General features: G+C 42.9%; 2 protein-coding genes across 7 annotated transcripts in view; one reads left to right on the top strand and one right to left on the bottom strand.

Annotated features, from left to right (window-relative positions):
* TMOD1 (tropomodulin 1) overlaps positions 1–2,657 on the top strand; it is an 87,845-nt gene extending 85,188 nt beyond the window's left edge. For both annotated transcript variants that reach the window (XM_023242477.2, XM_003995653.6), the window contains exon 10: positions 1,087–2,657. In XM_023242477.2, the coding sequence (XP_023098245.2) occupies positions 1,087–1,151 (65 nt within the window). In that variant the 3' untranslated portion in view covers positions 1,152–2,657. The remainder of the gene's footprint in view (positions 1–1,086) is intronic.
* TSTD2 (thiosulfate sulfurtransferase like domain containing 2) lies at positions 1,530–25,454 on the bottom strand. Of its 5 annotated transcripts, none has more exons than XM_011288536.4 (10): positions 25,318–25,454; positions 22,875–23,087; positions 18,981–19,294; positions 16,700–16,820; positions 11,613–11,738; positions 10,669–10,774; positions 7,279–7,397; positions 6,608–6,766; positions 5,999–6,137; positions 1,530–4,138 (listed from the first exon to the last, which is right to left on the bottom strand). In XM_011288536.4, the coding sequence occupies exons 2-10, from the start codon at positions 23,037–23,039 to the stop codon at positions 3,900–3,902; spliced, it is 1,488 nt and encodes a 495-aa protein (XP_011286838.2). In that variant the 5' UTR covers positions 23,040–23,087; positions 25,318–25,454; the 3' UTR covers positions 1,530–3,899. The 5 variants fall into 5 exon arrangements, with proteins under 5 accessions (XP_011286838.2, XP_023098247.2, XP_023098248.2 ...); XM_023242479.2 differs by lacking the exon at positions 25,318–25,454 and adding an exon at positions 24,890–25,199; XM_023242480.2 differs by lacking the exon at positions 25,318–25,454 and adding an exon at positions 24,886–25,199.
* Between the last annotated feature and the right edge of the window lie 132 nt (positions 25,455–25,586).

The raw sequence follows: 25,586 nt of genomic DNA on the forward strand, positions 1-25,586 counted from the left end.
ACATTCATTACTCTTCTCACAGGGGTGGAGGGGTGGGTAGGAGGAGCTCAGGCACAGGGTGAACTCCAGGCCCTGGACTGGGTGACCCGTGTGCCCCTGCTCCCAGCCACAGCCTGAGTAACCACGCCTTCCTGGGCGGCTCTGCTTTATATGCTCCGTGTCACGCACAAGCCGATTCGGTTCTTGTTGCAGCTCGTATGCGTCGATCTGGTGGCCGCAGGTCTACCGGCTCAGCTCGGGAACTGGAAGACATCTAAGTATAGACAGCCTTTTTTCCTCTTCTGCAATAGCTACCTGTCTCTGCCACACCAGCAGCCCCCTTGACTGCCACCTACCAGTTCTCCAGACCTCTTTGACCTTTCTCTTGTGGCTGATCTAGCTTGCTGCTGCTTGTTCATCTGCCTACACTGTAATTCATTTCAAAACACTCCCCCTTGTTACAACAAAGGGCTTCCTTCCCCCTCCCCAGTCATCCTATAAGTTATGACTGGAGCCTGCAACCTCCCGGCTAGTGCTTTCCCCTTTATGGCATTTGACTACTTTGTATGTGAACAGTATTTGAGCTTCGATTGTCTTGCTCCTGGGAAAATGTCAAGGTTAACACTGAGGGGACACAGACGCTGCAAGGTAATCTTCAGGGTGGAAACTTTTTTACAAGGCAGGAAGCAGGCCAGGAGCTCTGAGAAAGAGCTGTGGGAACTGATTCCAGCAGGTTAAGACCCTACTCTCATTAAGATCAACTGCACTTTAGCTCTTATCTGAGCTGGAGGAAAGAGCTTCCACTGCAGGGCCTCTTGTGTACAAAGCAAAAACCGTGGCGGTGGAGAAAGTGGGTTTTATGCCTGTGTGGTCAGCGGCTTGGAAGTAATTTATGAATGAGTCAACGCTAACACAGACCCTCATCGGTGAACGCTGACCAGTGGGAGAGCCCTTACACAACTCACACATAACTGTCCTTTAGAAAGACTTCACACTTTACTAACCAAAAAGTTAGCAAGAAGCTTCACAGGGCTTTCTCAGAGCCACAGAAATGGTTCCCGACGCACACAGTCAACTGGCTTATATCTCCTCTCCATTCCTTTCCAGTGAGGAAGAGGAGGCTCGCAGACTTGACTGGGCCCATCATCCCCAAGGTCCGAAGTGGTGTCTAATGTGTGAAGGGGACGACCATGCCTTTGAACTGCACACGTTCTACTGATAATCTGTGCTCTGCAGTGGAAACCAGAAGGCAAAGTGCCGGCACAAAACCCTTTCGTGGTTCAGTTCTTTATGCACTAAGGTTTTTAGGTTAACTAGTGGTTGTAGTTGAAAATTTTATAAACTATGGTTAATGTGAAGTTTTCCTTTAGTCACAGAAGTTCAGTCTGGTTATTATTTAAAAACTAAGAAGACCCCAAACCAACAGATCTTCCTGAAGACGTTCTAGCATGGGACTTAAGCCCGGGAGCCCAATTTCAGGGGCCTCACTGCGTGGTGTTTCAGGTGTGTTTAGAATGTGTAACGCACAAACAGCACGCTCTTCCGCATGGTTGAAAAGCATTATAAAATACTTTATTATGAATTTGATCTTAGGCATTTAGTGAACAGATCATCGTTATTAATCCTCCTTTAAATTTTAAGAACCTCAAGATTAAAGTTGCCCAATTGATCAGTGGGTCAGGAAGCACAATGTTGCCCCCCATGAAAGAGCCATTGAAGGCCACAGAGCTCTGCCATGATTCAAAGAACGTGAGGTTCCTTTTGCTGGATATGAGGAAATGATTGAAAAGCCAGTGAAATTTCAAGTTGCAAAAGCCATCCTTTCTTCACCAATCCCAGGCAGCAAACATTTCCCTGAGTGTTCTTTAGGAACATCTGGGATTTATTTCCCATTTAATATTGGAATCAGAAATAATGTTTTCCTTACTCAGTGTCAACCTCAACGATGTGAAAACCTATGGCCAAATACTTGAAAACACCTTTCTGTATTGCACAGTGGGCCAATGGCTTCTGGGAGGTAAAACAATAGGGAAATTTCTAGTCCATTACGGCCATAGTTAAAGACTTCAACCATGTGTCACATCACCACTGATCTCGTCTGTCAATTAAGCCTCTGAAGGCCAATGGTGAAGAAAATCCAGATATTAAAGAATTAGGAAACCCTGGCCAAACCATCCCAAGACGATTATTCTGTAAATGTAATATTGGTGTTTCTGCCAGATCCCTTTTTCACATCATGTGCATCTCTTGGGACCCAGCAAAAATGTTAAGCCACAATGCCCTTGTGCCTTTTAATATACCACAGTGCCAGTTAAACTAGCATTTCTGTTGCTCGGGAGTTATTTTCATGAGTGATTCAGCAAATCTTATGACAAAGGACAGCCCAAATAGCTGACGAGCACAGACTAAGCTGCAGAGCACCGAGCGGAGGCTATTGACGAAAAAGGCAAAGTCTTGCACACTGAACTGTGATGATGTGGACGGTACAGGGTAACCAGAGGTGGAGCCAGGGCCTCACCGCTAAGGGAGAGTGTCTACTGAGGCGGCAGGTGGGCCCAGGAGTGGCACCATGCTGCAGGGATGGCCCTTCCCACTAGGCTTCTCCTTGAAACACAACTGCAGCTGTATTCTGCGTCACTGGAAACTGCGATATAAGATTAAATCTGTTGGTCTATGGATGGTTGCGTATGTATTTCTTGCGACTAGGGTGACAGGGACACGTGCCTGACATGTTGGCCAGAAGGCTGGGAAACTACCATGGCAACACAGGACGACCTCCCTCAAAATGTGTCTTCTGTCCCAAGGTGTTCATCTAAAAACTGCCCAAATGTCAGCGTCCTCGAACTAATTTGAATCTTCCAAAAAGAATACTTAAAGCTAAGCGTGTGGGTATTGGGGGGAGCACTCTCACAAAAACCAAATCAATAAAAAAATGAAGGTGGGCCACATCTTTAAGACCATCTGCTCCATCAGATGAGCTATTAGTTTAGACTAGGGAATGGCAATTTTTTTTCTATAAAGGGCCAGATGGCAAATATTGTCAGTCTTGCACACCACAAGGTCTCTGTTATAACTTAATTCTGCCATAGATCATGTGTAAATGGGTGTGGCTACTGCAATAAAACTTTATTTACAAAAAAGCAGGAAGCAAGTCAAATGCCATAGTCTGCAAATCCTGACTTAGCCTCTCAGGCTGCCAGAGAGGAGATGAGGTCAGAGGTGGTGGATGGTAGGTGACCTGAGTGGCCTGCTTCCAAGGAGTCCACCTCCAGGGCTATAGCTTTCACGCTTCTGCCACCAGGGTGGACAAGTCTGCTGACAAGCCCAATGACTACTACCAGCCTGCTGCATGGCAGAGAGGGCATGACCTGGTCACCAGGCTCAAGGCTCTCTCCCCCAGCGGCTTTGGGATCCCACAACAGCTCTTTTTTCTGTGCTCTGGCATCTTCTTTTTTTTTTTTTAATATGTATTTATTTTTGAGAGAGCATGAGCTGGGGAGGGGCAGAGAGGGAGACACAGAATCCGAAGCAGGCTCCAGGCTCTGAGCTGTCAGCACAGAGCCCAACACAGGGCTCAAACCCCAAAACTGCAAGATCATGGCCTAAGCCGAAGTCGGACACTCAACTGAGCCACCCAGGCGCCCCTCTGTCATCTTCTGAGTCAAATGTTTCAGGTAAGCGGGCAGAACCCAACTCCCTCTTTCCTCCCCCCACTGAAGTTTAGGTGGCCAACACGGTACCCAGTTTATGATGCTGGCGTTCCCTGTTTCTCTGTTGCCGCAGCTTTGATGTTCTCCAGCGTATGGTCACTGTGAACCTAGCTCGGCGAAGGCCTAGGGAAATGCTGATGGTGCCACTCGCGTAAGCACGGCCCATCCTCACCAGCGCCAGGCCTTGGCTCTGAGCTGGTGGGGAGTCACTCACACCTGCTGTGGCAGCTCACTGGGTATGCGTGGCCGTCGGGCTGTACACTCACATTCCTCTTTAAAGCTGCTCTGGGTGGGACTTGAAGCCAGCCCGCTCCCTTTGTCCTGACACGTGACACAACAGGCTGTGAATCCTTGTCGTTGGCAAGCAGGGCAGGTCAAGATGAGCTGGCGGCACTGGGGAGTCGAGCAGAGTTTATATTGGTCCCATGGGGCTCCACAATATGAACATTCTGGGGAAGAGAGAAAAGCCCTAGTTATAAACACACACATATACACGTGTATACATGTAGACAGGCGCTTCTCCAATTCCTAAATATAACTCTTAGCACATCAGCTAATATATCCTGTTGGGCCTGGGAAGGTTTTAGAAGTTTCCCGTCTTCTACCAAAAAATGCTTCTTCACCCCCACTTTTTTTTGGGGGTGGGAAGGGGTAGGTTCACCTGGGAATTGTCTTCCTGATTCCAACATTCGGTGACTCACTTTCTTCTTTTTCCCACTTAGAAAACAGGTAATATTGTTTCTCTCTTTATTCCAAAGCTGGCCAACTACCCCTTGGTTCAATGGTCTTTTTCCCTTTTTAGGTCATTCCCTTTATCGTGGGAAACAACACACGAGTACAGATGATCCCACATCTGTATTCAGCTTCCTCCCACCTCTATATCCACGGCCCTGCTCCCCAGGCCTGAGGTTCTGCTGCTGTTGCCAGTGGACACCTGACCACCTGATTCCTAAAACCCCCATTATCTATTTTCTCAGCCTGTTTTTCCCTGCTGACTTCCTGTTACCATGAACAACATCACCATTCTTCAAGTATCCTTAACTAGTTTATCTAAGCCACCTCCGGGCCTTCTCTCTTGCCTTCACACTCACATGCAAGTACTCATCATAACCTGCCAACGTTTCCTCAGTAACATTCCTAAATCCACTGTTTCTACTTATAATTTATACTCCATCTAGCTCCAAAACAGATCTCAAGTAGCTTTCAATAAGACACATAAATATAAAAGACTGTTAAAATTAATAAAAAGATCAAGAAGAAAGGGGAGAGGACAATCACACTCAAATCTTATTCATTATCTGAGTGGTAATTCAGTCCCCGATCACAGGAGTTCTAGCAAATTACGACAGTCACTAGGGTTGTCTGCCCATGACCTTTCCGGTTCAAAATAATGGCATCCGGGGGCACGAGCCATTTTTCTTAAGGATTATTTCCATCCTCCTTTTACTGACTGTCCTCATTGGGTACCACACATCGGTGCGGACTCAAAACTACAGCCAAACCACAGGCTTCCTGAGCTCACACCTTCCTGTGGCCACCCCTGCCTTGGCTGTGGGTTCAGCTCCTACCTCGGAATGCCCCACCCACCACCTACCACATGTGTCTATAGACCATCTAAAATGGAGGTTATTTAAATAAAATACATAGTATTACAAGGAAATGAATTATATAGAAATATAAAATATCAAAACATCTTCAAAAATCTGTATAGTAAGATATTAACACATGAAATAATACAGTGGGGGCCTAATACTTCCATTTTGAGACAATGACGAACATAAATGCTATTTGGGGATGTCTGCAGCCACTATAATATATGAAAATACTGTGGTTTCTGTTGATGACAGAGTCACTGGTGTTATCTAATATTACTGATTTGTTGCTTACATTACAGTCAAGGAAAGTGCTACGTGTAGTGCGGGGTTGCAAAAATAAAGATGTAATTATTTTCCCATCCAAATTCACAGAACCCCTAAATTTTATATCTCATCTCCTGGTGAAGACCCTTGATTCAGCCTATTAGTTCAACCCCCAGCATGCAGGCAAAGCAAGTGGCACCACCCCTAATGTAAAGGACTTGCCTAACCAGTAAACAGGAAGTCAAGATGGCAGTACAGGCCTCCTGATTCCTGGTCCAGGGTTCTGTCTGCTCCACTACTGCATCTCCAACTCTAATGGGAAATGGTCATACTACATTACTTCTTCTCCGTATTTTCTTCTTCACGTAACCAGTACTGGCCTGCCTTCCAGAATGCTTCATACAGAGTATGCCTGACCATAAATTTAGGTTCCAGGCAGTGCCAACCTACCTGACACTATATCACTGTTGTAGGATAAGGCATAACGCTCATCAAAAACAAACAACTTCCCTTTGTAGAAACCATCAGGAAACTCCTCCAGGTACTTGTGGATGCCACCCTTGAGCTGGAACACTTCCTTGCATACTCCCTATGTGAGGAAAAACAAGAAGAAATTTGAGGAGACAGAGATGAGTAAGAAGCTCCACAGGAGACTGGCAGGTGATGACAGCAGTCAGGGCCTTCCACTAGATCCTGGGAAGCCCGGCTATTTTTGCTGTCCCCTAAATATAGAAGGACACCTGTCGGGACATGTAATGTGAATTTGCTCTTCTCAGGATCAAGCATAAGGATTAGGAAAAGGGAGATGTTCACTAATCTTTCCCTTTTGTACCTGATGAGTGTCTAAGACTGTTAAGTGCTTTCCACATCTTGAGATTTAAGAACTTCAGATCTTGTACTTACTAACTCTATTCTGGAACCATACAAGGGAAAAATAAATCCCTGGCTGGCTGAGGGTGACAGAGGGAATGAAGGTGGGGAGTGGAAGGCTCACTACATGCTGTTGGTAGAACCTTCTTCATCTCCACACCTGCAGTGACTCCAAGGGTGTTAACTCACCTTGGCTTTGAGGTAGGCTGAACCCCGCTCACAACGGATACCCCCAGTGCAATACATCAGCACCTTCTTCTCTCTGAAAAGTTCTAGATTTTTGTCAATGTAGCTAGGGAAGTAACTGAATTTCCTGATGTCTGGGGCTAAACAGCCCTGGAATCGCCCCTACAACATAGGAGAAGCAGAAGGAAAATTATCAGAAAAACATACCTGGTAAGAACAAAGGTTCTTTCTGTGTCAGCCCCACTCAGAGCCCCCTTTGGAAGGCACCACTTACTAGCTGTTGTTTCTCATCCTACACTCTGACCTTTCAACTTCAAGATCTGGAACTCAGAAATAAGCCTGGTGGGCTATTGGTCACCTTACCAGAGTCCTCAGAAAACTGGAAAGGCTTCCCAAAGCAAACTATAGGATCCTTGACCTATATCAAGGGTAGGCACATGGGAGCCAAAAAGTACATTATGTGCCAAAATGTCTTTTAATTCCTACTTTCTTAGACTTTCTCACCAGATCCTGAGTTCAAAGACTAGGGTTTTCTCTGAAGCTGCTAGCAGTCAGGAGAGATCTATGTGACTTGGGCACAGGCAGGCATAAACAGCAGCACCTCGGGAAACATGCCATGATGTGGGTAGGGGAAGGCCTACCATTTCACTGAACTCAATTCTGGTTCTACTTACTATTTTGCTTTCATAGAAGTTTCTGCAGTCCAGGAGGATAGTATCACTTTGTTCTTCATTTGTCTGAGACAAAAACTTTTCTACTTCTTTATGAAATTCACCTGGAGATAAATGGACTCCTAAAACCAAACCAAAAATCTACTTAAAACAAGACAAAAACAAAACTCAAAACCCAATCACAATTGGCCCACCCTGATAACTCACATGTTATTCCGTTTCCTTCCACCCAAACCTTTATTCATAATTGCAATTATATCTCAAAATAACACTACTTGATGACCATAATGAAACAGTTTAGTAACTCCAGATCTCCTCCTTTTCCTTCCTCCAAAGATAAGTGGTATGGAGACCTGGAGGTTTAGAAATGATTAGTCAAAAAATTTTCAATTCTCTTGGTCTAACCCAGTGATAAAAGCCAGACAGTGGGGATCTAAATTGCTAAGTGGGTTTGCTGGTCCATTATACGGCCAATGTTCTATTTTCACTGTATGTGGAGGAGCCTGGGCATGTATGTGCTTGACTATAGGCTTTTGACTATAACAAAGGTGAGCCCAAGTTCAAGGCTAAGAACCTTGACAGGCAGCTACGAGTATACATTTGTGGAATAAAGTGGGCTATTCTTCAAAAATACAAAAGGGTAAGAAGAATGTGTGTAAGTCTGTGTGCATGCGGAAAAGAGAGGGTGGGAAGGGCTGACAGCAGCAGTGACACAAGAAAGCAGGGCAGGAGACAGAAAAGGAGGGAAGAGCTAAAGCATGCAGGAAAGAAAGGAGATGAAGAAAATAAGTAAAATCCAAGGAGACTAAAAAGAGAGAACCTCGGTCTGGTGGGGCCCTCTGCCTTCTTGACTCTGCAGAACAGAAATATTCCCGTATCTTAGGGGGTCCAGACATCCCCTGATTGTGAGGACTTTGGGGGAATTTGGCAGCATGGACTAACCACACCTTACAGACAGGGGCTCTGGGGATGGCAGTCACCACACCTGGTGGATCCTGATGGCACCAAGGGAGCCTCATTCTGTTTAAGGGTGAACCCCAACAACCACCCGAAACTGCTAAGTACTCAGGTGGGGCTAGAGGCCCCCGAGCATGGCCAAGGAATCTGGATTCCTACCTGCCGAACCTATGGCTATGAGAATGTAATGAAGCCAGAATTGATTTTTTATTATCAAGTGATTACAGGTCACCAAAACGGGGGTGAAAGGGAGCTTCACAACTGTGATGAGAAGCACGGAAATCTGCTACGACTTCTACTTCTACTTACTCCCTGCTGCTGCTCTACTGGCCGTGCGAAGGCCTGACTGGCCAGGGACTCCGATGGACATGTTTAAACGAGATGCCTCCAAACAGCATGGCCCAAAAGAAAGCAGCACAGCACTGCCTGGAGCCGGAGCCCACTCTCCCCTAACCACCCAACAGCGTCCTGTAGCACCAAGAAAGAGCTCCTTACTCATCCCACTAAGGTAGGGACATGGTGCACACATGGCCCTTTTGGGCCCTTCTCTCTTCATGCAAGAGTCTCTTTCCCTCATGCTGTATCCTACTCCTATTTCCCTCTGACTTAACCCTTAGCATTCTTTTAAATACCTCCATATTAGAAAGCGAATGCAGACAACCAGACCTTTGTGCTTCCTGATGAAACAGGACAATGCTACCTGACAGGCAGTCTTGGGGGAAAAAAAGGGAAGAAAGAAAAAAGGAAATCAAATCTGAATCTGACCAAGTCTCTAGATCTGAGGCATGTAACAGAGTAGCCACTAGCCACATGGGGATATCGGGGCCTTGAAAGGTAGCCTGAGATGTGCTATAATAAGAGTGACATAGATCTAGGATTTCAAGTACTTAGTAAGCAAAAAAAGGTAAAAGATCTATCTCATTAGTAATTTTTTACATTCATTACACATTGAAGTATTTTGGCTACACTGCATTAAAGCCTATTTATTAAAATGAATTTCACTTGTTTCCTTTTACTTTTAAAATGTGGTGACTAAAAAAAACACCATAAAATTACCTATGTGCTTCACATTAGTTCTATCAGACAGCACTGTTGTAACTATCAATCTATAGGAAAATAGAGGACAGAGGAGATACAGTCAGCTTTAGCCAGATGGTGGGAACTACAGACAAAATGACCTGGTTCCTTCAAAAAAACAAACTGCATGGGGAAAAGAAACAAAGATGGGGGCAAATGTGCAAGCTAAAAGAGACTTAAAGGGACATAGGGATCCACCACAATGAGTGGACCTTACTTGAATCTTAACAGAAACGAACTTGAAAAATTATGCGATCACCACAGGTACAATTTCTTCAAATACACCAACATGCAATTCTGGAAAACAGCAAGCCCCTTTTCTTTGCTGGTCTAGCCAATTTTAAGAACTAGCCAGATATTTGATAATATTAAGGAATTACTATAAAAAAGGTTTTATTTAGATGTAATAATGGTTTTACAGTTATTTATTTAAAAAAAAATTAATCTTTTAGAGGTCTCTACTGAAATATTTGTAAATGAAATGACATTGGGATTCCCTTCAAAATAATCCAGGATGGGACAAGGGGGCAGGGTATAGAAGAAAGTTGGCAATGAATCAGTAATTGCTGAAGCTGTATGACAGGTACATGGGAGTTCACTATACTATTTTCTCTACTTTTTTTTAATGTTCGATCATTTTCATAGTAAAAAGCAAAACAAAAACAAAAACCCACCAAATAAATGTCTTTCAACCATCTATGGTAACAATAGGGAGGAAGGGGAAGAGAACATTCTAGAGCACCTGCAAACCAACTGCTTTGGATTTGAAAGCCACTTGCTTCCTGAAGCAGAAAGCCTGTTATTCAGTTGATGAACTATTTACAAATAATAATTACACTCTTCCCAGACTGCTATCTTTGGAAAGAGAAAATAAGTTCTTGCCAAACCGTCATCAAGAAGAATAAGACGGGGCATTCTAATGGGTGTGTCTTCAACTACCATAGCACCAAAGAGAAGACCAGTTTAAGCACTGGATGACCCACACGCTAGCTACCCTACAGCTGTTTTGTTTTTTTTTTTTAAGCATAATTAATATACAGTGTCATATTAACTTCAGGTATACAATATAGTGATTCAACAATTCAATACATTTCTCAGTGCTCATCAAGATAAGTGTACTCTTAATCCCCTTTATCTATTTCATCCATCTCCTGCCCACCTTCCCTCTGGCAAGCACCAATTTGCTATCTAAGACTCTGTTTTTTGTCTCTTTTTTCTTTTGTTTCTTACATTCCATACCCCCAAAGCCATTTTAAAGAGTGGATTGCTGATCAGAGTGTCTAATTTCCACATGTGTTTCTATATTAAGTTTTGTCCCTGTGAAGAAGAACAAAATTTTTCTTCTAAAAGCAAGCATACCAGGCTTCTTGTAGGAGATCTTATTGGGACTGATCCCCATGGGCACAATTTCTTCAAACACACCAACACGCAATTCTGGAAAACAGCAAGCCCCTCCTTTGCTGGTCTAGCCAATAAGAAACAAAACAGAATACAGTCTTACTCTCCCATCTCCAGATATAAGCCAAGTGCCAAATACAAGAATTATATCTGTTTTGTAATGATAGCTGAAGTCTTAAGAAACTTCAAAGTAAGAATTAATGTTTTAATGGGAAGGGAGTTTAGGGCCTAAAATGTTTCAGATAATTCACCTCTAATAAATATTTATTGCATACCTTCCATGAACTGAAATGTTAAATTGCAAAGGTGTTTCTATGGCTATAAGCATTTAACTATAAAACCAAAATAACTTCAGCATGTAAGATTACATCCTAGCTTTTGCTCTGGAGGAGCGACCTCTCTCCTACCATCACCAGCACTAACACTAGTAAGGTAGTCCCCACCACCTTTATCACCTACTGTGACAAAGCATAAGGTCACTCAAAGGAGCTCAGGTCGCTCAAACAAAGGAGCTCAGCCATGAGAGCAACAGCTTTGTCCCCCATGTGGTATGAAGTACTGACCTTGTAATTCCAGGTTGACTAAAAAGTAGTGATGCCCTGAAACAGCCAGGTGGTCCCTCAAGCGAGCAAACACATCTACGTTTTAGAGTTAGACTGTGCAAACTGTAATGTCCTTATTCGATAAGAAAGGAGATTAAGGGCATTCACTTGCCCCAGATCACATGGCGACTACACAAAGAAGTGGAATGAGCATGCTCCTTTGACTGCACCGCCTCGCAACCTAATGGGGAAAAAGGCTGCTGACTTCTCCACACTGATCTCCGCTTCAGAGCCTAGAGAGGGAAGAGGCACTGAGGCAGAAGCAAATGGCTCAAAATCCATTTTATTTTCAATTTCTCTTACCTTAAAATCATCCTTACACATATAATCCTTAAACAATGGGCAGGAAAGCATGGCTTCCACATAGAGTCTGGTGGCCAGTTTGCTTCCACCAACTGTCCCATTGATTCCTTCTGTAGCAATTCGAACCTGGGACACAAGACGGTGAGAGAAAGGGAATGCAGCCTGTTCTTAGCTTAGTTTAAATCTTCCCGGGGCAGAATAGGCTTATGTGTGTCAGTGAGTTTAAGGGGAAAAGCGGAGACACAACAAAAGTGTTACCACACAAAGATACTTGTAGTTTTCTAAAATGGCACTGCCCACAGTTTAGATGAGGTACTCAATAGATGTACGCTGAAGAAGAGAATGCAATGAGTGAAACTTCTGGAAAGCTCCATTTGCTACAAAGCTCCAGTTGTCCAATGCCCAAAGAAATAAATTTTGAGCTTAACCTAAATCCAGGTCAGAAGATCTAAGATCAAGACTCATCTTTGCCACTTACTTGCTTTGTGGCCCTGAGAAAATTAACTTACTTCTCTGGACCTCAATTTCTTCATCTTCATAAAAAGGAGGTAAGAGAGAAGCAACAATGAAGACAACTGCTGAGGAGATATTTCCCAAGTCCAAAAACACAGAGCACGGCTGAGAGCTAGGAGGGCATGTGAGTACACCCCTGCACACCGCTGCAAACCCACCCACTGGAACACAAGGGCCACAAGGGGTGTGTGTGTTTTGTCCACTGCTGCATCACCGGTGCTTAGGACAGTGCCTGCCGAGTAGGTACTCAATTCACATTTGGTGAACAAATGGATGCGTATCCATATCTGAAGCTTTTTGGCTTCTCAACCACTGTATTCTCTTTAAAATGCTTCGCTGGTTAGGGGACATTCGAACCTGGATTCAGGCCCCTGCCTTAAGAGGCAATGCTCTGGGGACACTGCCAAGTTAATTGTCTTGGAACTACAAAACCCTTCGGATGAGTTTAAGGATGCATCATTTTTAGAAGGAGCTGAGCTCTCTGGAGAAAAGCGCTAGAGAGAACGTAGACCACTCTGGTATCATGGTCCTCTACGGAGAGAGAGGTCATTTAATTCAAGGTCCTAGATTGTTACTACCATTTAGAGAACAATGATACCTACCAATGCATGAGAATTTGAAAAATTTACAAGGCTGCCCTTTTTCAGGCCCCAGAGGAAATACCGTCACCTCCCTCGATCCAGTTCTTTAGGGCATGTATATAAATGGGATTCATTTCATCAGCCAATGCCAACTCAGTAGTAGTGGCTAGCCAGAGTTCCATGATGAGCATTCTGGATCCTTGACAAAGAGAATTACAATCCGCTAAAACCTGCTCTGGGCATGGGAGAGGAAAGCAGGAAGAATATGCCATCTCTGCTGTATAGACCCCTATCCCCACAATCAACTTATACTTTTTCAAGGGTCTACATAGAAAATAGAGCTGAACCAGTGGAAGTGTCACGAAATTTACTCTAAAACTATTTCTGACCATGGCAGATAAAGTACATACTTCTACATAACTGTCTTTAGGGTAGACTAGTAGATTCTTTCCTATGTTCTTTTAATCTCAAAACCCAAATAAAAGACAAGGACACCTAATCCCTGTAAAGCTGGGGCAGAGCAGTCTGTTGAGCAATCCAAACTCACGCACTAGACTTTCAATCCCTAAGGCTCCAGAAAAACCTGTGAAGTAGCTCCTTGGTGAGGAAAGCCTTATATCTCAGGAATGGAGAGCAACAGTTAGTATTTATTGAGCACCTACTATGATATAGGAGCTTTATAAGCCTGAAAGGTACATACCATAATCCCCATTTGACAGAAAAGGAGACAGCAGCTCAGAGAAATCAAGTAACTTGCCCAAAGACACAGAGTCAGCAGGTGGTAGATTTGAGATTCAAACCAGATATTTGTTCCAAATCATGTAATTTTTCCCTTCCAAAGCCTCCATTGTGTCCCTTCAAATTTCTTGAGGCAGTAAGGAGTTTATAGCAATAGGAATCAGAAGCTTCTTTCTCGAATTTTCAATTTGTCTTCTTTCCCTACCTAAATGGTAATACTCTGCCAAATCTCCCAAAATCAGAAAACTACCTCAGTAAGCTGGGCACGTATCATTGAAGCCTAAAAATTTTAGACTCAGAGCCAGGCAGGTGCTGCCACCTTGTGGATAGGGACCCTCACTGCTAGTTCACTTCAGGCTGGGCCAAGAGTAAAAATCTGCCCCCCAAATAAGGAAAGAGATTGACTTCATATTTTGTACATTCAGGTTCACTGTGAGAACATCCATCTCCCAAGGTGTTCTCAAACAGAGGTGATAATAAATGTATTCATTCCACAAATATTTACTAAAGATTTTACTACGCGCCAGGAACTGTGCTAGGAATTAGGGATCTAGCAGTTAAAAGAGTTCTTGCCCTCTTTGAGTTTACAGACTAAGGGCAATCACAGATATTAAGATAAAAATTTCAAGCTGACAAATGCTATGAAAAATAACTTCAAGATGCTATGTGAGGGTGTACTGGGAAAAATGAATTTAGATTGAAGGTCGAGAAAAGTCTCTTTGAGGAACTATCATTGAAACTGAGAACTGAAGATTGAGTAAAAATTTTGCAAGAGAAACTGGGTGTGGGAGAGTCCCTTGAAGACAGTTTGCCTGGAAAAAGGCCCAAAGACGCAAAAAACCTTTGTGGGCTCCAGAAAAACCTGAAAGACCATGTCACTGGAGTATAAGGAGTGAAGAATGACATCAGATAGGCAGAAAAGTTAGGAAGGGGCTAAATCATGCAGGAACCTAAGGGTATATCAAGGATTTGGGTTTTACTCGAAAAGCACTAGACGGCCACTGAGAGATTTTGAGGAGAGCACAGCCGTGTTTTATTTACTTTTTAAGACGATGCAGGCTGCAGTGTGGAGAATGGATTAAATGGCAGGCAAGGACAGAAGAACAAGAGTAGATTAAAGGCTACCTCGGGGTGCTTGGGTGGCTCAGCCGGTTAAGGGTCAGACTCTTGATTTAGGCTCAGGTCATAATCTCATGGTTTGTGAGATGAAGCCCCAAGGCGGGCTCTGTGTTGACAATGCAGAGCCTGCTTGAGATTCTCTCTCTCCCTGTCTCTCTGCCCCTCCCTTGCTGATGCTTTCTTTCTCTTTCTCTCTCCCCTCCCCCCCCCCGCTCAAAATAAATTAAATAAACATTTTTTTTTTAATTAAAATTAAAAAAAGCTCCTGAAATGGATAAGAGAGGGTGGGGCATGGTCTAAGGTGGTCGAAGGGAGGACAGAAACGAATGGACACAAGGGATATTTTAGAGGTAGAGATGGCAGGATGTGACAATGAACTGAATGAGGTAAAGGAAGCTTTTGGCACCATCTGTTAGAAAACATCAGTGTGGAAAATATCAATGATCAAACAACTGCCTGGGGACTTAAAACATGTGTGGGAAAGATTAGGCTTACGATTGTACAATGTCATAACCTGAGGGGATCTCAGAGGGAATTTTAGTTCATTTCCTTTTGAGTTTTAAAAACACATTATCTGTTGGGGAACCTGGGTGGCTCAGTCAGTTGAGCCTCTGACTCAGCTCAGGTCATGACCTCACGATTCGTGAGTTCAAGCCCCACATTGGGCTCATTCCTGTTGGCATAGAGCCTGCTTCAGATCTTCTGTCCCCCTCTCTCTCTGCTCCTTCCCTGCTTGCACTTTCCCTCTCAAAAATAAATACATCTTCAAAAAATATGTAAAATAATATATTATCTGTCTCTGTCTCTAGTTTTATCTATATACGTGTGTATGTGCATGCACGTATATGTATATGCATATATAAATCTATGTCTATATACGTGTGTATACATGTAATCATAAAGAACGTTTCAGAAAATAACAAAAACCATCCACAATCTTATCATGCAGACAGAATCATGATTAACATCTGGGTATCTATTACCTTCCATCTTTATATACAAACACTTGTGGTTCTATTACAAACATATATTCATTTCTTTATTCAACGCTCCCCAAATATTTACTGTAATGCTATGCACCAAGCCCCGTTCTAGCACTAAGAATACATCAATTAAGACAAAGTTCCTATCCTCATGAAGCTTTTATTAGGGAGATAGATTGTAACAAATTAAACAAGGATTATACTTTCAGACAATAACAAATTCTTTGAAATTCTCTGAGCAGAAGGAGACAGAAAGTGACAAGGTTTAGAGAGAGGACTACTTTGGATCAGAGTTCTGAGAAGGTTAAGATGTGTGCAGAGATCTGCAGTGGGGAATGAGCCAAGTGACGATCTAGCGGGAAAGCATCCTAGAGGGAAGGGAGCAGCAAATGTCAATACCACAAAATGGTAAAAGACCCTGGCATGTTCTAGAAAAATCAAGAAGCAACTTGGAATCATACCTATATGTATAGGTCTATGAAATTTTTTTCCAGCTAACATATCAAGAACATTTCCTAATGCCAGGGGTCAGCAAATTGTATCTGCTTCTGCATACGGTTTTATCGGAACACAGCCATTTCACATCTTGTCCCTATTGTTTAAGGTTGTTTTCATGTTACAGTAGCATGCTTGAGTAGGTGTTGTTTGTTCATTGGTTTGTTTAGAAAACACATATAGACTTAAAGATCAACAAATTCAATTTTAGGCACTTCTTGAGTACAGACTATAGGAATTTTCTGGCAAGGAATGGCCTATCTAGCAGGAAAGATCATAAAGATTTAAACTTTAGTTCTTAAACAATATACAATGGCTAGACAACTGAAAAGAAATATTGCATAATTAATCCAACTGTATCCTGTTATAATTTTGTCACAATTCCACACACAGTTTTAGGGTTTAATAGAAGCAAGAGTGAGTAGGTTTTGGGCAAAGCCTAAAATACTTACTATCTTGCTTTGTAAGGAAAAGTCTGCTGATTCTTAGTCTACACCATCAAACAGTCATAAAATGCCACGTTAATAACTGTTTAGCGGTCTACTTAAAAGCCTAGCAGGATTTCGCAGAACCTAACAGGGAATCCTTTTTGTCGTGAGCATAACCTCTGTAGTGCAAACTGGAGACAAGAGGAGTCCCGTGAAGGGTGCGGTGTTACCTTGCCTGTGAGGCGCAGGTGCTGGCACAGAGCCGTCTGCCAGGCACAGACCCAGGGGGGATCCCGCAGGTCACAGTAGCAGTAATAAAGTAGAACCTCTCCTTCATCACTGCCCTGGCCCCTAGAAGAAGAAAACCACAGGGAGAAGATTTGAGTCACTGGCATAAGGCAGCCACAATTCACAAAGCAGGCCCAGGCAGTATCAGAGGGCAGGCCGCGATGGACCAACTTGTGCCGAACTTTCTCCTACTGTTGTTGGCCTGAGAGAAACAGCAACTCCGGTCAGTATTTGCTCTGAAGAAAACGTTATCTGCACCCAACTTACTTTACAAAAAGTAAGTTTACTTTGATTTCCTCATTTAGTCATCATACTCATGAGACAGGAATCAATAACCCATTTTACAGAAATTTCTGGCTTATCCTGTAAGACAGGGTCATATCTGTTTTTGAATCTCTCATTGTACAAAAAGGTTTCACTTCCATTTTTTCATGTAATCTTCTTAACCATGAGAAGAACTATTATTATCCCCACTTTACAGCTGAGTAAACCAAGGCCGATTCCTTCCAGGTGGGAAAGTGACAGAGTGACAGTCAAGACTTGAACAGTCTTCTGACACTAGAACCCATATTCTTTCTACTGCATTGTGCTGTCTCCTACTAACTAGGCATGGGAGCTGGGTGGGTCTCCTATCATCTCTGAGACTGACTTCCTCATCTCTAAAACTGGAGAAGTGAAGTAAACTGCATTTCCCAAAGTGTGCTTGAAGTTGTTCTATGAAATCACATTTTGGAGAAACCTTGCAGACAACATCTCTCTGAGAATCTCAGGAAAGCCCCTTATCTACTGAAGGCTCTGAAACGTCCTGCAATGAAAAACATTTTAACCTAGTGCTTCCCAAACCTGTCTGTCTTTAGCACCTCTTTTCAACACCTGTTAGCATCCTTCAGAGCTGGTGTTGCATAGAACAGATTCCAGAGAATGCTATAGTAGATGGTAATTGAGGTCCCATCCAGCTCTGGAATCTGACACCCTCATCAATACCCTCATCATACTGCAGGGCCTACTCTCTTCTGAAACCTTGTCTATTTTAGAGCCTGTTTTCCTTCCTCTAAACTACTGTAACAAATTATCTGCACCACATAATTTAACTGATAATTAAGTAGCCTGTCTCATATCCTCTGCTAAATGTTTCATGTATCCTTTTTTTTTGTTTCTCCCCCTAGAGAGCAAATTCCTTGAGGCACAGGGCCATACAGAAGCAAAGAGGCATTATTTGTATGCTTGTATGCCATTTTATAGTTCAGCTATTACCATCATTTTGTATAATTCATATAGCAACACTGTGAGGTAAACAGGGCAGGCACCGATATTACTATTTTAGAGGTGACGACATATAAAGAATTTTAGTGACTAGCTCAACTCTGAGCCCAAGTTCAATTCTCTTTCTCCTTTTCTTGATAAACAAGAGGTATTTGGCACTGAATAGTAATGACAAAAGTATATTAAATTTGGACATTTTCTATTCACCAAATAGTTCAGGAATTGCTTAAAATCAGAAATTTGTCCTCCAGAATTCTGTAATATAATTTTGTGAGTTTTGCAATGGTAGGATCTAAACTTCTAATCCTGTGCCCCAGTTCTAAAAGTTAACATTCTTTCTGGGGCGCGCGTGGGGAGCTCAGTTGGTTAAGCGTCTGACTTCGGTTCAGGTCATGATCTCACAGTCTGTGAGTTCAAGCCCCGTGTCGGGCTCTGTGCTAACAGCTCAAACCTGGACCCTGTTTCGCATTCTGTGTCTTCCTCTCTCTCTGCCCCACCCCACTCGCACTCTGTCTCTTTCTGTCTCTCTCTCAAAAATAAATAAACATTAAAAAAAATTTTTTTTTAAGTTAACATCCTTTCTAAAACATGATCAACTGAGATAACCATATTTGGTAACAAAATATGCTTTGTAAGCTCTGATACTCAAGGTAGAGGAATCATTAACATTTCTGAGCCTTCCAACTTATCTCTGAAAATACTAATACAATTTTCTGTTCATCACCTCTCCTTCGAAAAGGTAAGATGTATCCTTCCATGAAACCTAGTGAATGCTGCCAGCTACATGGGTATATATCACTGCTTCCATAATACAGAGTATGTGGCTATCAGCCTGGCTTAGACCCATAGAGAAATCCTGTGCCTTAAAGATCTTGCCATTTTAGTAGATAGGCAGTGGTATCTCATTGTGGCTGGAAAAACTGGTAAAATTAAACCAAAAGTACAGAATGGAATTCTTACCTTATCAGCTCATCAGGGCTAAAGCAGCTTACATCAGGGAGCCAAGCGGACACTTCCCTGTTACAGGTCAAGTACCCTTTTAGAGGGTTCCTATCATCTGCAGGCTTAAGGCTCTTTGAGGTGTTCAGTGTCACAGCCAGCTGCTTTAACACGGAAGCGGTCTGGCGGCAGATCTCATCAGCATGTTGTGTTGCCACATGTCTATGGATGCCGATCCGGTCTTTGAACAGCTGTTGACAACATTTCCACCATTTTTCTTTACATTCAAAAGGATGTGCAGGAACTTCTTTGGTTTTGACAAAAAGGGCAAATGCCTGCAATTACATTGCAAATATTCCACGATTAACCTTAGGTGTAAGGCTGGCAGAAGTCTCAGTGAATCCCTGACGTCATCCGTCCACATGGGTTTCTAGGTGTATGTCCCAGTTTTTTTTAGAAGAACTTCTTGAGAGAGTTAGTTTTACTTTAAATTTACGCCTCTATCTAAAATTTGCTAGGGACTGTTCTTAAAGGAAGAACCTGAATTTCAGATGAATATTAGTACAACATTACAAACAACATTATCAGTCATATCTAAAAAGAAAACGGTCAAGGAGATTATGGAATGTATTTATAGAATATCGAGCAGGTAGTTTTAAGTTATATGAGAAAATATTTATAATATAATGTTAAGTGAAAAACAATGGAAAAAATTTGCTTATACAATGTAACCTCAACATTTAAAAATTACACTGAAAAAGATTGGAAAGAAATGTTCCAAAATGTTTTGATTTTTTGGAAAATAATTTTGTTGTTTTTATAAAAAAATTATTTATATTTATTAAGACTATTAGAAAACTATGGGTATGCCATAATTCTCTTAACCAATTCCTAACTAATGGACATTTGTTTCCAAACTTTGCAATTAGGGCAAGTGGGTGATGCAAATAAGCAATGCTGAGTAAGCATTCCATGCATACATTTTTACACCTCTTTAAACATCTAATTTAAATAAATATCTAAAATAAAACAGAGCCCGACACGAGGCTCAAATCCATGGATGGTGAGATCATGACCTGAGCTGAAGTTGGATGCTTAACCGACTAAGCCACCCAGGCACCCCACGTATTTACATCTATTGCCTATTTTTCTACTGTGGCATGGATTTTCTGTTTTGTAAGCAGTTTTAGTGACCTTTTATTGATCATAGTTATCACAAATCTGTTTCCTAGCTTGTCATTTGTTCTTTAGTTCTGTGGTATTTTTGATGTACAAATAGAGGCTAAATGGGATCTATGATTATCAGCCTCTCAACAACTGTTCCCTCCTAGTCTAATGGGAAGGGAGATACTTACGTGTGTGTGTATGTGTGTGTGTGTGTGCAATGCATTTGGAGACTACTGTAAAGCATCCAAAAACAAGCACTCTGAACATCGATAACAGACACGAAGCGCCACTGTGGGGCCATCCTCTAGCTGTACACAACTGTATCTGGACTGTCTCAGACCGAAGTACCAGGAAGGGTAGCCTGAAATTACACCGCAGGGCATTTTTAGCCTCTTTTGCAGTGAATCCTTCCAGACAGGCAAACAAAAAAAAAAAACAAAAGAGATAGCACGTATATCAACATATGTGCTTCTTTGTATTAAACTTTGATTTTCAAATCCTATCTGGTCTTTTAAGGCCTTGTGAACAAGGCATTGAGGACCCATCTGCAGTTAGAGCCCCTGTGGGATCTGTTCAAGAGGGAGAGTCAGGCCAGAGCCAGGATGGCAGCTCAGAGGTGGGTGAAGCCTACAGAAAGGCAGGCCCTGGGAGGCCCAGCTTGGCAGGGTGGGTATACTGATTCCATACAGAAGAATATGCAACTAAGGAAATACATTGGGACTAATCAGAGCCAAGTTTCTCACCAAACCTCCTCAAATAGGGAAGTTATAAATATGGGAAAGGGAGAGTTAAGAAAAACTCTTGTGATGCTTGAATGAAAGTGAAGTGCTGGTATGAGCTCATGGCGTAATGTTGGGATGGTAGTAAATACAGAAGTATAGGTATAGGTATAGCACACAAACATATAGACGTTTATGCACTCATCTACATATTTTCCTAGCTTCATACACCAGAGGTCCTGGGAGAAGTAACATTTAGTAGCAATGAGTTTGCTGAGCCTCCAGGTTGTGATTTTTCATTAGAAGCAACCAGAGCTCCTTGAAGAAATGTCTGGTTCCAGGGATGGGGCAGGGAAAATACAAGATGAGTCTGGAACATCTTGTTGAGTCAGAAAGTAAAGAAATGCTCAAAGAATGATGGGAGCAAGTCAAAAGGACATAGATACTAGCTTAAAAGGGCCCCCAGCCAGATCTGAGATGATCTGGGCATCGCAATAAATCATGACACAGTGGACTATCACCCAACAAATAAAATGTAAACCTACAGTCCACATGGATACAAACAAATTGGGAGAAAAGAAGGCTCTTCCTTACAGCAAAATGCCAAGTAGTAAATCTAGAAGGAATGAAGCAATTAGAAAATCACCCTTTAGCACCCATCACAGTAACAATTCATTAAGCAAAGAAACACCAATGAATCTAAAATTAGTAGATGACAGTTGGATAAGCAATAGCATAGGTACACAGTCTCAAAGTATTCCCCCTCCCCCCTCAAATACTGACTTCTTAAAAGGGAAAAAAGAATAATTATATAACAGAGAAATCTGACAGTCACTCCCTTAATCAAGTAACCAAAGTTAACACCACCAGTAATGGGACAAATTGCCATTGTGAACCACCTGATAGACTGTCACCAGATAAACACAGCATTTCTTGTGGGATGGTTTTGTTAATAAAAGCACTAACCTGAATCTAATCATAAGGTAACATGAGTGAAGATCAAATAAAGAGATATTCTACAAAATAACTCATGTAATCTTTAAAAATGTCATGGTCACGATTTCAGGGGAAAAATGAGAAAGTGTTCCAGAATGAAGAATATATAAGATGTGACAGCTCAATGCAACACCCTGGAATGGATCTATAAAGCCATTTGGGACAACTGATGAAACATGAATGGAGCTTGTGTGCAAAGGGGATATGAGGGTCCTCTGTACAATTCTTTCCTCTAAGTCTGAAATTTTTGTAAGATAATATTTGAAAAAACCTTTCTGTACCCTTTGGGTTTCATTTTCAAGGACATCCGTGTGAGATAAGAACAGAGGGGTGACGGATGAGAAGTTATAAGTAGGGACATCTATTCTTCATTGACATGAAGCCAACAAAAGCTAACTGTGGAAGGAAGAAGGACAGCAGACTGGAGGTAAGAAAACTAAGTCTCAGTTGCATGTCCTCTGGTCGTTTTCCTTCCTCTGACCTTCAGCAGGAGGTTTGAGTCAACGATGTCTGAAAAAAGGATAAATGGCATAGAAGAGCAGCATATCAATATCGCCTCCCATTATAATCCAATCCCAACTGTCCTTAGTAAGCCTGCATCCATCCTGGGCTGCTGTGTCCCTTCTCCTAACCAAAAGAACTCAGCCAGCTAGATCAGATCAGGAGTCTTAGATGGCAGCTGCCATCTGCCTGTCTGTTCTCCGTTTGACAAGGTCTCCTGGGATCCTGGGATCCTTCCCCTAACTCTAGGTGGGAAAAGGAATTCAGCCCATCTTTCTAAAATCTGTCCTCAAGTACTCAACCATAAGTGTTCCACAACCACACCTTACCTATGATTCTTCTTCGCCTGGCACTGACTTAAGATCACTAATTAATGACCCTAACTATACCTTGCCTTGAGCATGGCAGCAGCTTTGAGTCTCACTAGCCCTCTGTTCCCTGGAGGACAGCCTTGATGAGCTACTAATAGATGCATCTGAACTAACTATACGTATGTGATCCTGAAGCATAAACGGCAATGCGGCAATCTTACCTTTTTCTTGGCAAATGAGTATTTCTTCTTTGTACTGACATCCAACTCGGCTTTAAGAGTGCTACTGGGATTGATAAGCCTTGTGTCTTTTAAATCTAACTCTGAAAATCTTAAAACACAGGCCTCCAGGTCCTCTTCTTGGTCGGGTGAAGTAAAAGAAGGCATCTGGTTTGGTTGCAGTAGTGGGACAGATTCCTTTCAGTTAACTATCTCCTAGGAAGCAAGGGAAAAACGACAATTTTGGTTGTTGGTTACTACTTGGAGTAAATTTGAAGCTACTCAATCAATCAGGCAAATGAGCATGGGCCCAGCAACCCAAGCCATCCATCCATTCACTCACTTATTCAATAAATATTTATTTAGCACCTACTCTATGCCAGGCACTGTTCTAGACAATAGGAATAGAGCAGTGAAAGAAATGGAAAAAGTCTCTGCTTTCTTGGAGTTTACATTCCAGTAGGGAGAGACAGAAAGTAAACAAATGATTAAATTTAAAAAGTCAGATAGGAGGGGCCTCTAGGTGGCTCAGTCAGTTAAGCATCTGACTCTTGATTCTGGCTCAAGTCATGATCTCAGGGTTATGAGATGGACCCCCACGTCTGGCTCTGTGCTGAGCATGGAGCCTGCTTAAGAGTCTCTCTCTCCCTCTTCTTCTGCCTCTCCCCACTACCCCCCTTAAAAAAACAGATAGGAAAACGGTCACGAAAACAAAAACCAGGGTAAGGAGTTAGGAATGATGGAGGGGCTCTTTAAAACAAAGACTAGGTAAAGTCTGAGGCAGTAGCATTTGAGCAGAAACCTAAATTAGGGGGCAAGCCCCGCAAACATTTAAGGTACATTATACCCGAAAAGCACCAGCTACAACCAAAATCAACCAAACTGTGTACTAGACTTCAATTACAAACATTTTGTCCTTTTATATCCTTTAATTTTAGAGCTGTCCAAATTCCATTCCTTAGAAGAAATAACAACCAAGAAAGCCCCATTTTAATAAACAGAAGAAATATAAAATATAAAAATCACTCCTGTGGCCAAATCTTGTCAAAATGGACATACTACCAACCAGCAGTCAAGCCACCATAATTTCTTCCTTTCTTCTTAAATTTTTTTAAAGTTTACTTTTTGAGAGAGAGAGAGAGAGAGAGAGAGCACAAGCAGTGAGGGAGACACAGAATCCGAAGCAGGCTCCAGGCTCTGAGCTGTCAGCATAGAGCCCCACACAGGGCTTGAACTCACGAACTGTGAGATCATGACTTGAGCTGAAGTCCAACGCTTAATCTACTGAGCCACCCAGGCGCCCCAAGCCACCGTCATTTCTTGACCGAATTATTGCAGTAGCCTAACTGCCCACCTCCCCAGTAAGGTAACTAAACAGCAGTCCAAAGGCTTCTCAACATACTCTAATAAAGTCCAAAATCCATCCAAAGCCCCTCTCACCGCCTCTCATCTCATCTACTACAAGCCCTTTGATCACTCCTCCGATTGCACTGTTTGTTCATTACGAAACAGATCCCCAGCACCAAGAAAACAAGGGTTTTCCTTTGTTCACCTCTGCATCATTGGCATGTAGAACACTGCCTGGCATATAGGAGATGCTAAATGTCAACAAACACAATTTATTTGTTGAACGAAATAAAACAGTGATTGGGTAGCCAGGGAAGGCTTCACTCAGGACTTGATGTTTGAGCTAAGACATAAATCACAAGGATCATCCATGCAGATTTAGGAGCAGAGTCTTCAGGCAAAGGAAATAGTATAAATTCCTAAAGTGGAAACAAACTTACCTTATTAGAGAAACAGGAAGAAAGAATGGATGGAGTGTAGTGATGAGAGAGCACAACCCTTTGGGTCTGAGTATAGAGTTTGCAATGCAAAGTAACTGGAGAATTGTAAACAAAGGAGTAACCGTGGTCTGATTCAGGATTTGTCTTCAAAGTAGAGGTGGCAAGGTTTACAGATAGATTGTTATGCAGGAAATGAAGGAAAAGAAGGACCCAAGAATGACTCTTACCTACATTTTTGAATTAAGTAGATGGATGGTGCCATTCACTGAAATGGTTAAGCCTGACAGAGGAATGGGTTAGGACAGAAGAGTCAAACAAGGCAATCAGATGAGTAGGTGCGGTGCTCATCGGAGACGTCAGGGCAGGGGACGCTCACATACACGTATATGGGTACCCAATAACCAATGAAAAAATTACTAGAGCAATCACCCGTTCCTTCCTAAACAACAACCGAGAAGGGCGAGGGGTAAGATGACCGCCCGAGGGTAACCCGGCGGCACTAGGTTCCAGCTCTGGCGGGTCTTCCAGTCCCACGGACCGCAAGCGCGGCGCCGCCCCCCGCCCGGCCCCACCCCGCGCGCCGGGCCAGGCCGATCGCTCCGCCCAGCTTTCCCCGACGAGGCAAAGGCCCGGAAGTGGGGGGTAAAAAGAGCACTCACCCGCCAGTCCTGGTTCTTTCTTATATCTTTCTTCATCGAATCTGCTCCGCCTAGGAGTCGTCACTGAGCACCGTCCCAAGAACCTCCACCAGCCCCCTCCTGGAGTTTACGAAGGAAGGCACACTGGAGACCTGCCCTCGCCCCGGAAGTCTTCGAGGCTGTTAGCGAAAGGGCCGCCGGGAAGACTCTGCGAGGCCCCAGGGAGGGTCTGAAGTTAAGGCGGGGATTCCAGGGTGTTTTGTGGACCGGCCGCCGCTAGGCTTGGCTTG

Source organism: Felis catus, chromosome D4 (assembly GCF_018350175.1).
Source record: "Felis catus isolate Fca126 chromosome D4, F.catus_Fca126_mat1.0, whole genome shotgun sequence".
NCBI lineage: Eukaryota > Metazoa > Chordata > Mammalia > Carnivora > Felidae > Felis > Felis catus.

Bases quoted from the DNA above. Each gene is read 5' to 3' on its own strand.
- TSTD2 (XM_011288536.4), bottom strand. From the start codon at position 23,039: ATGCCTTCTTTTACTTCACCCGACCAAGAAGAGGACCTGGAGGCCTGT. The intron at 16,821-18,980 runs GTAAGAATTCCA...TTCTTCTTCTAG, and splicing joins AGCCCTGATGAGCTGATAAG to GGGCCAGGGCAGTGATGAAG. The intron at 10,775-11,612 runs GTAAGAGAAATT...CTTATTGGCTAG, and splicing joins TGTGTAAGGATGATTTTAAG to ACCAGCAAAGGAGGGGCTTG.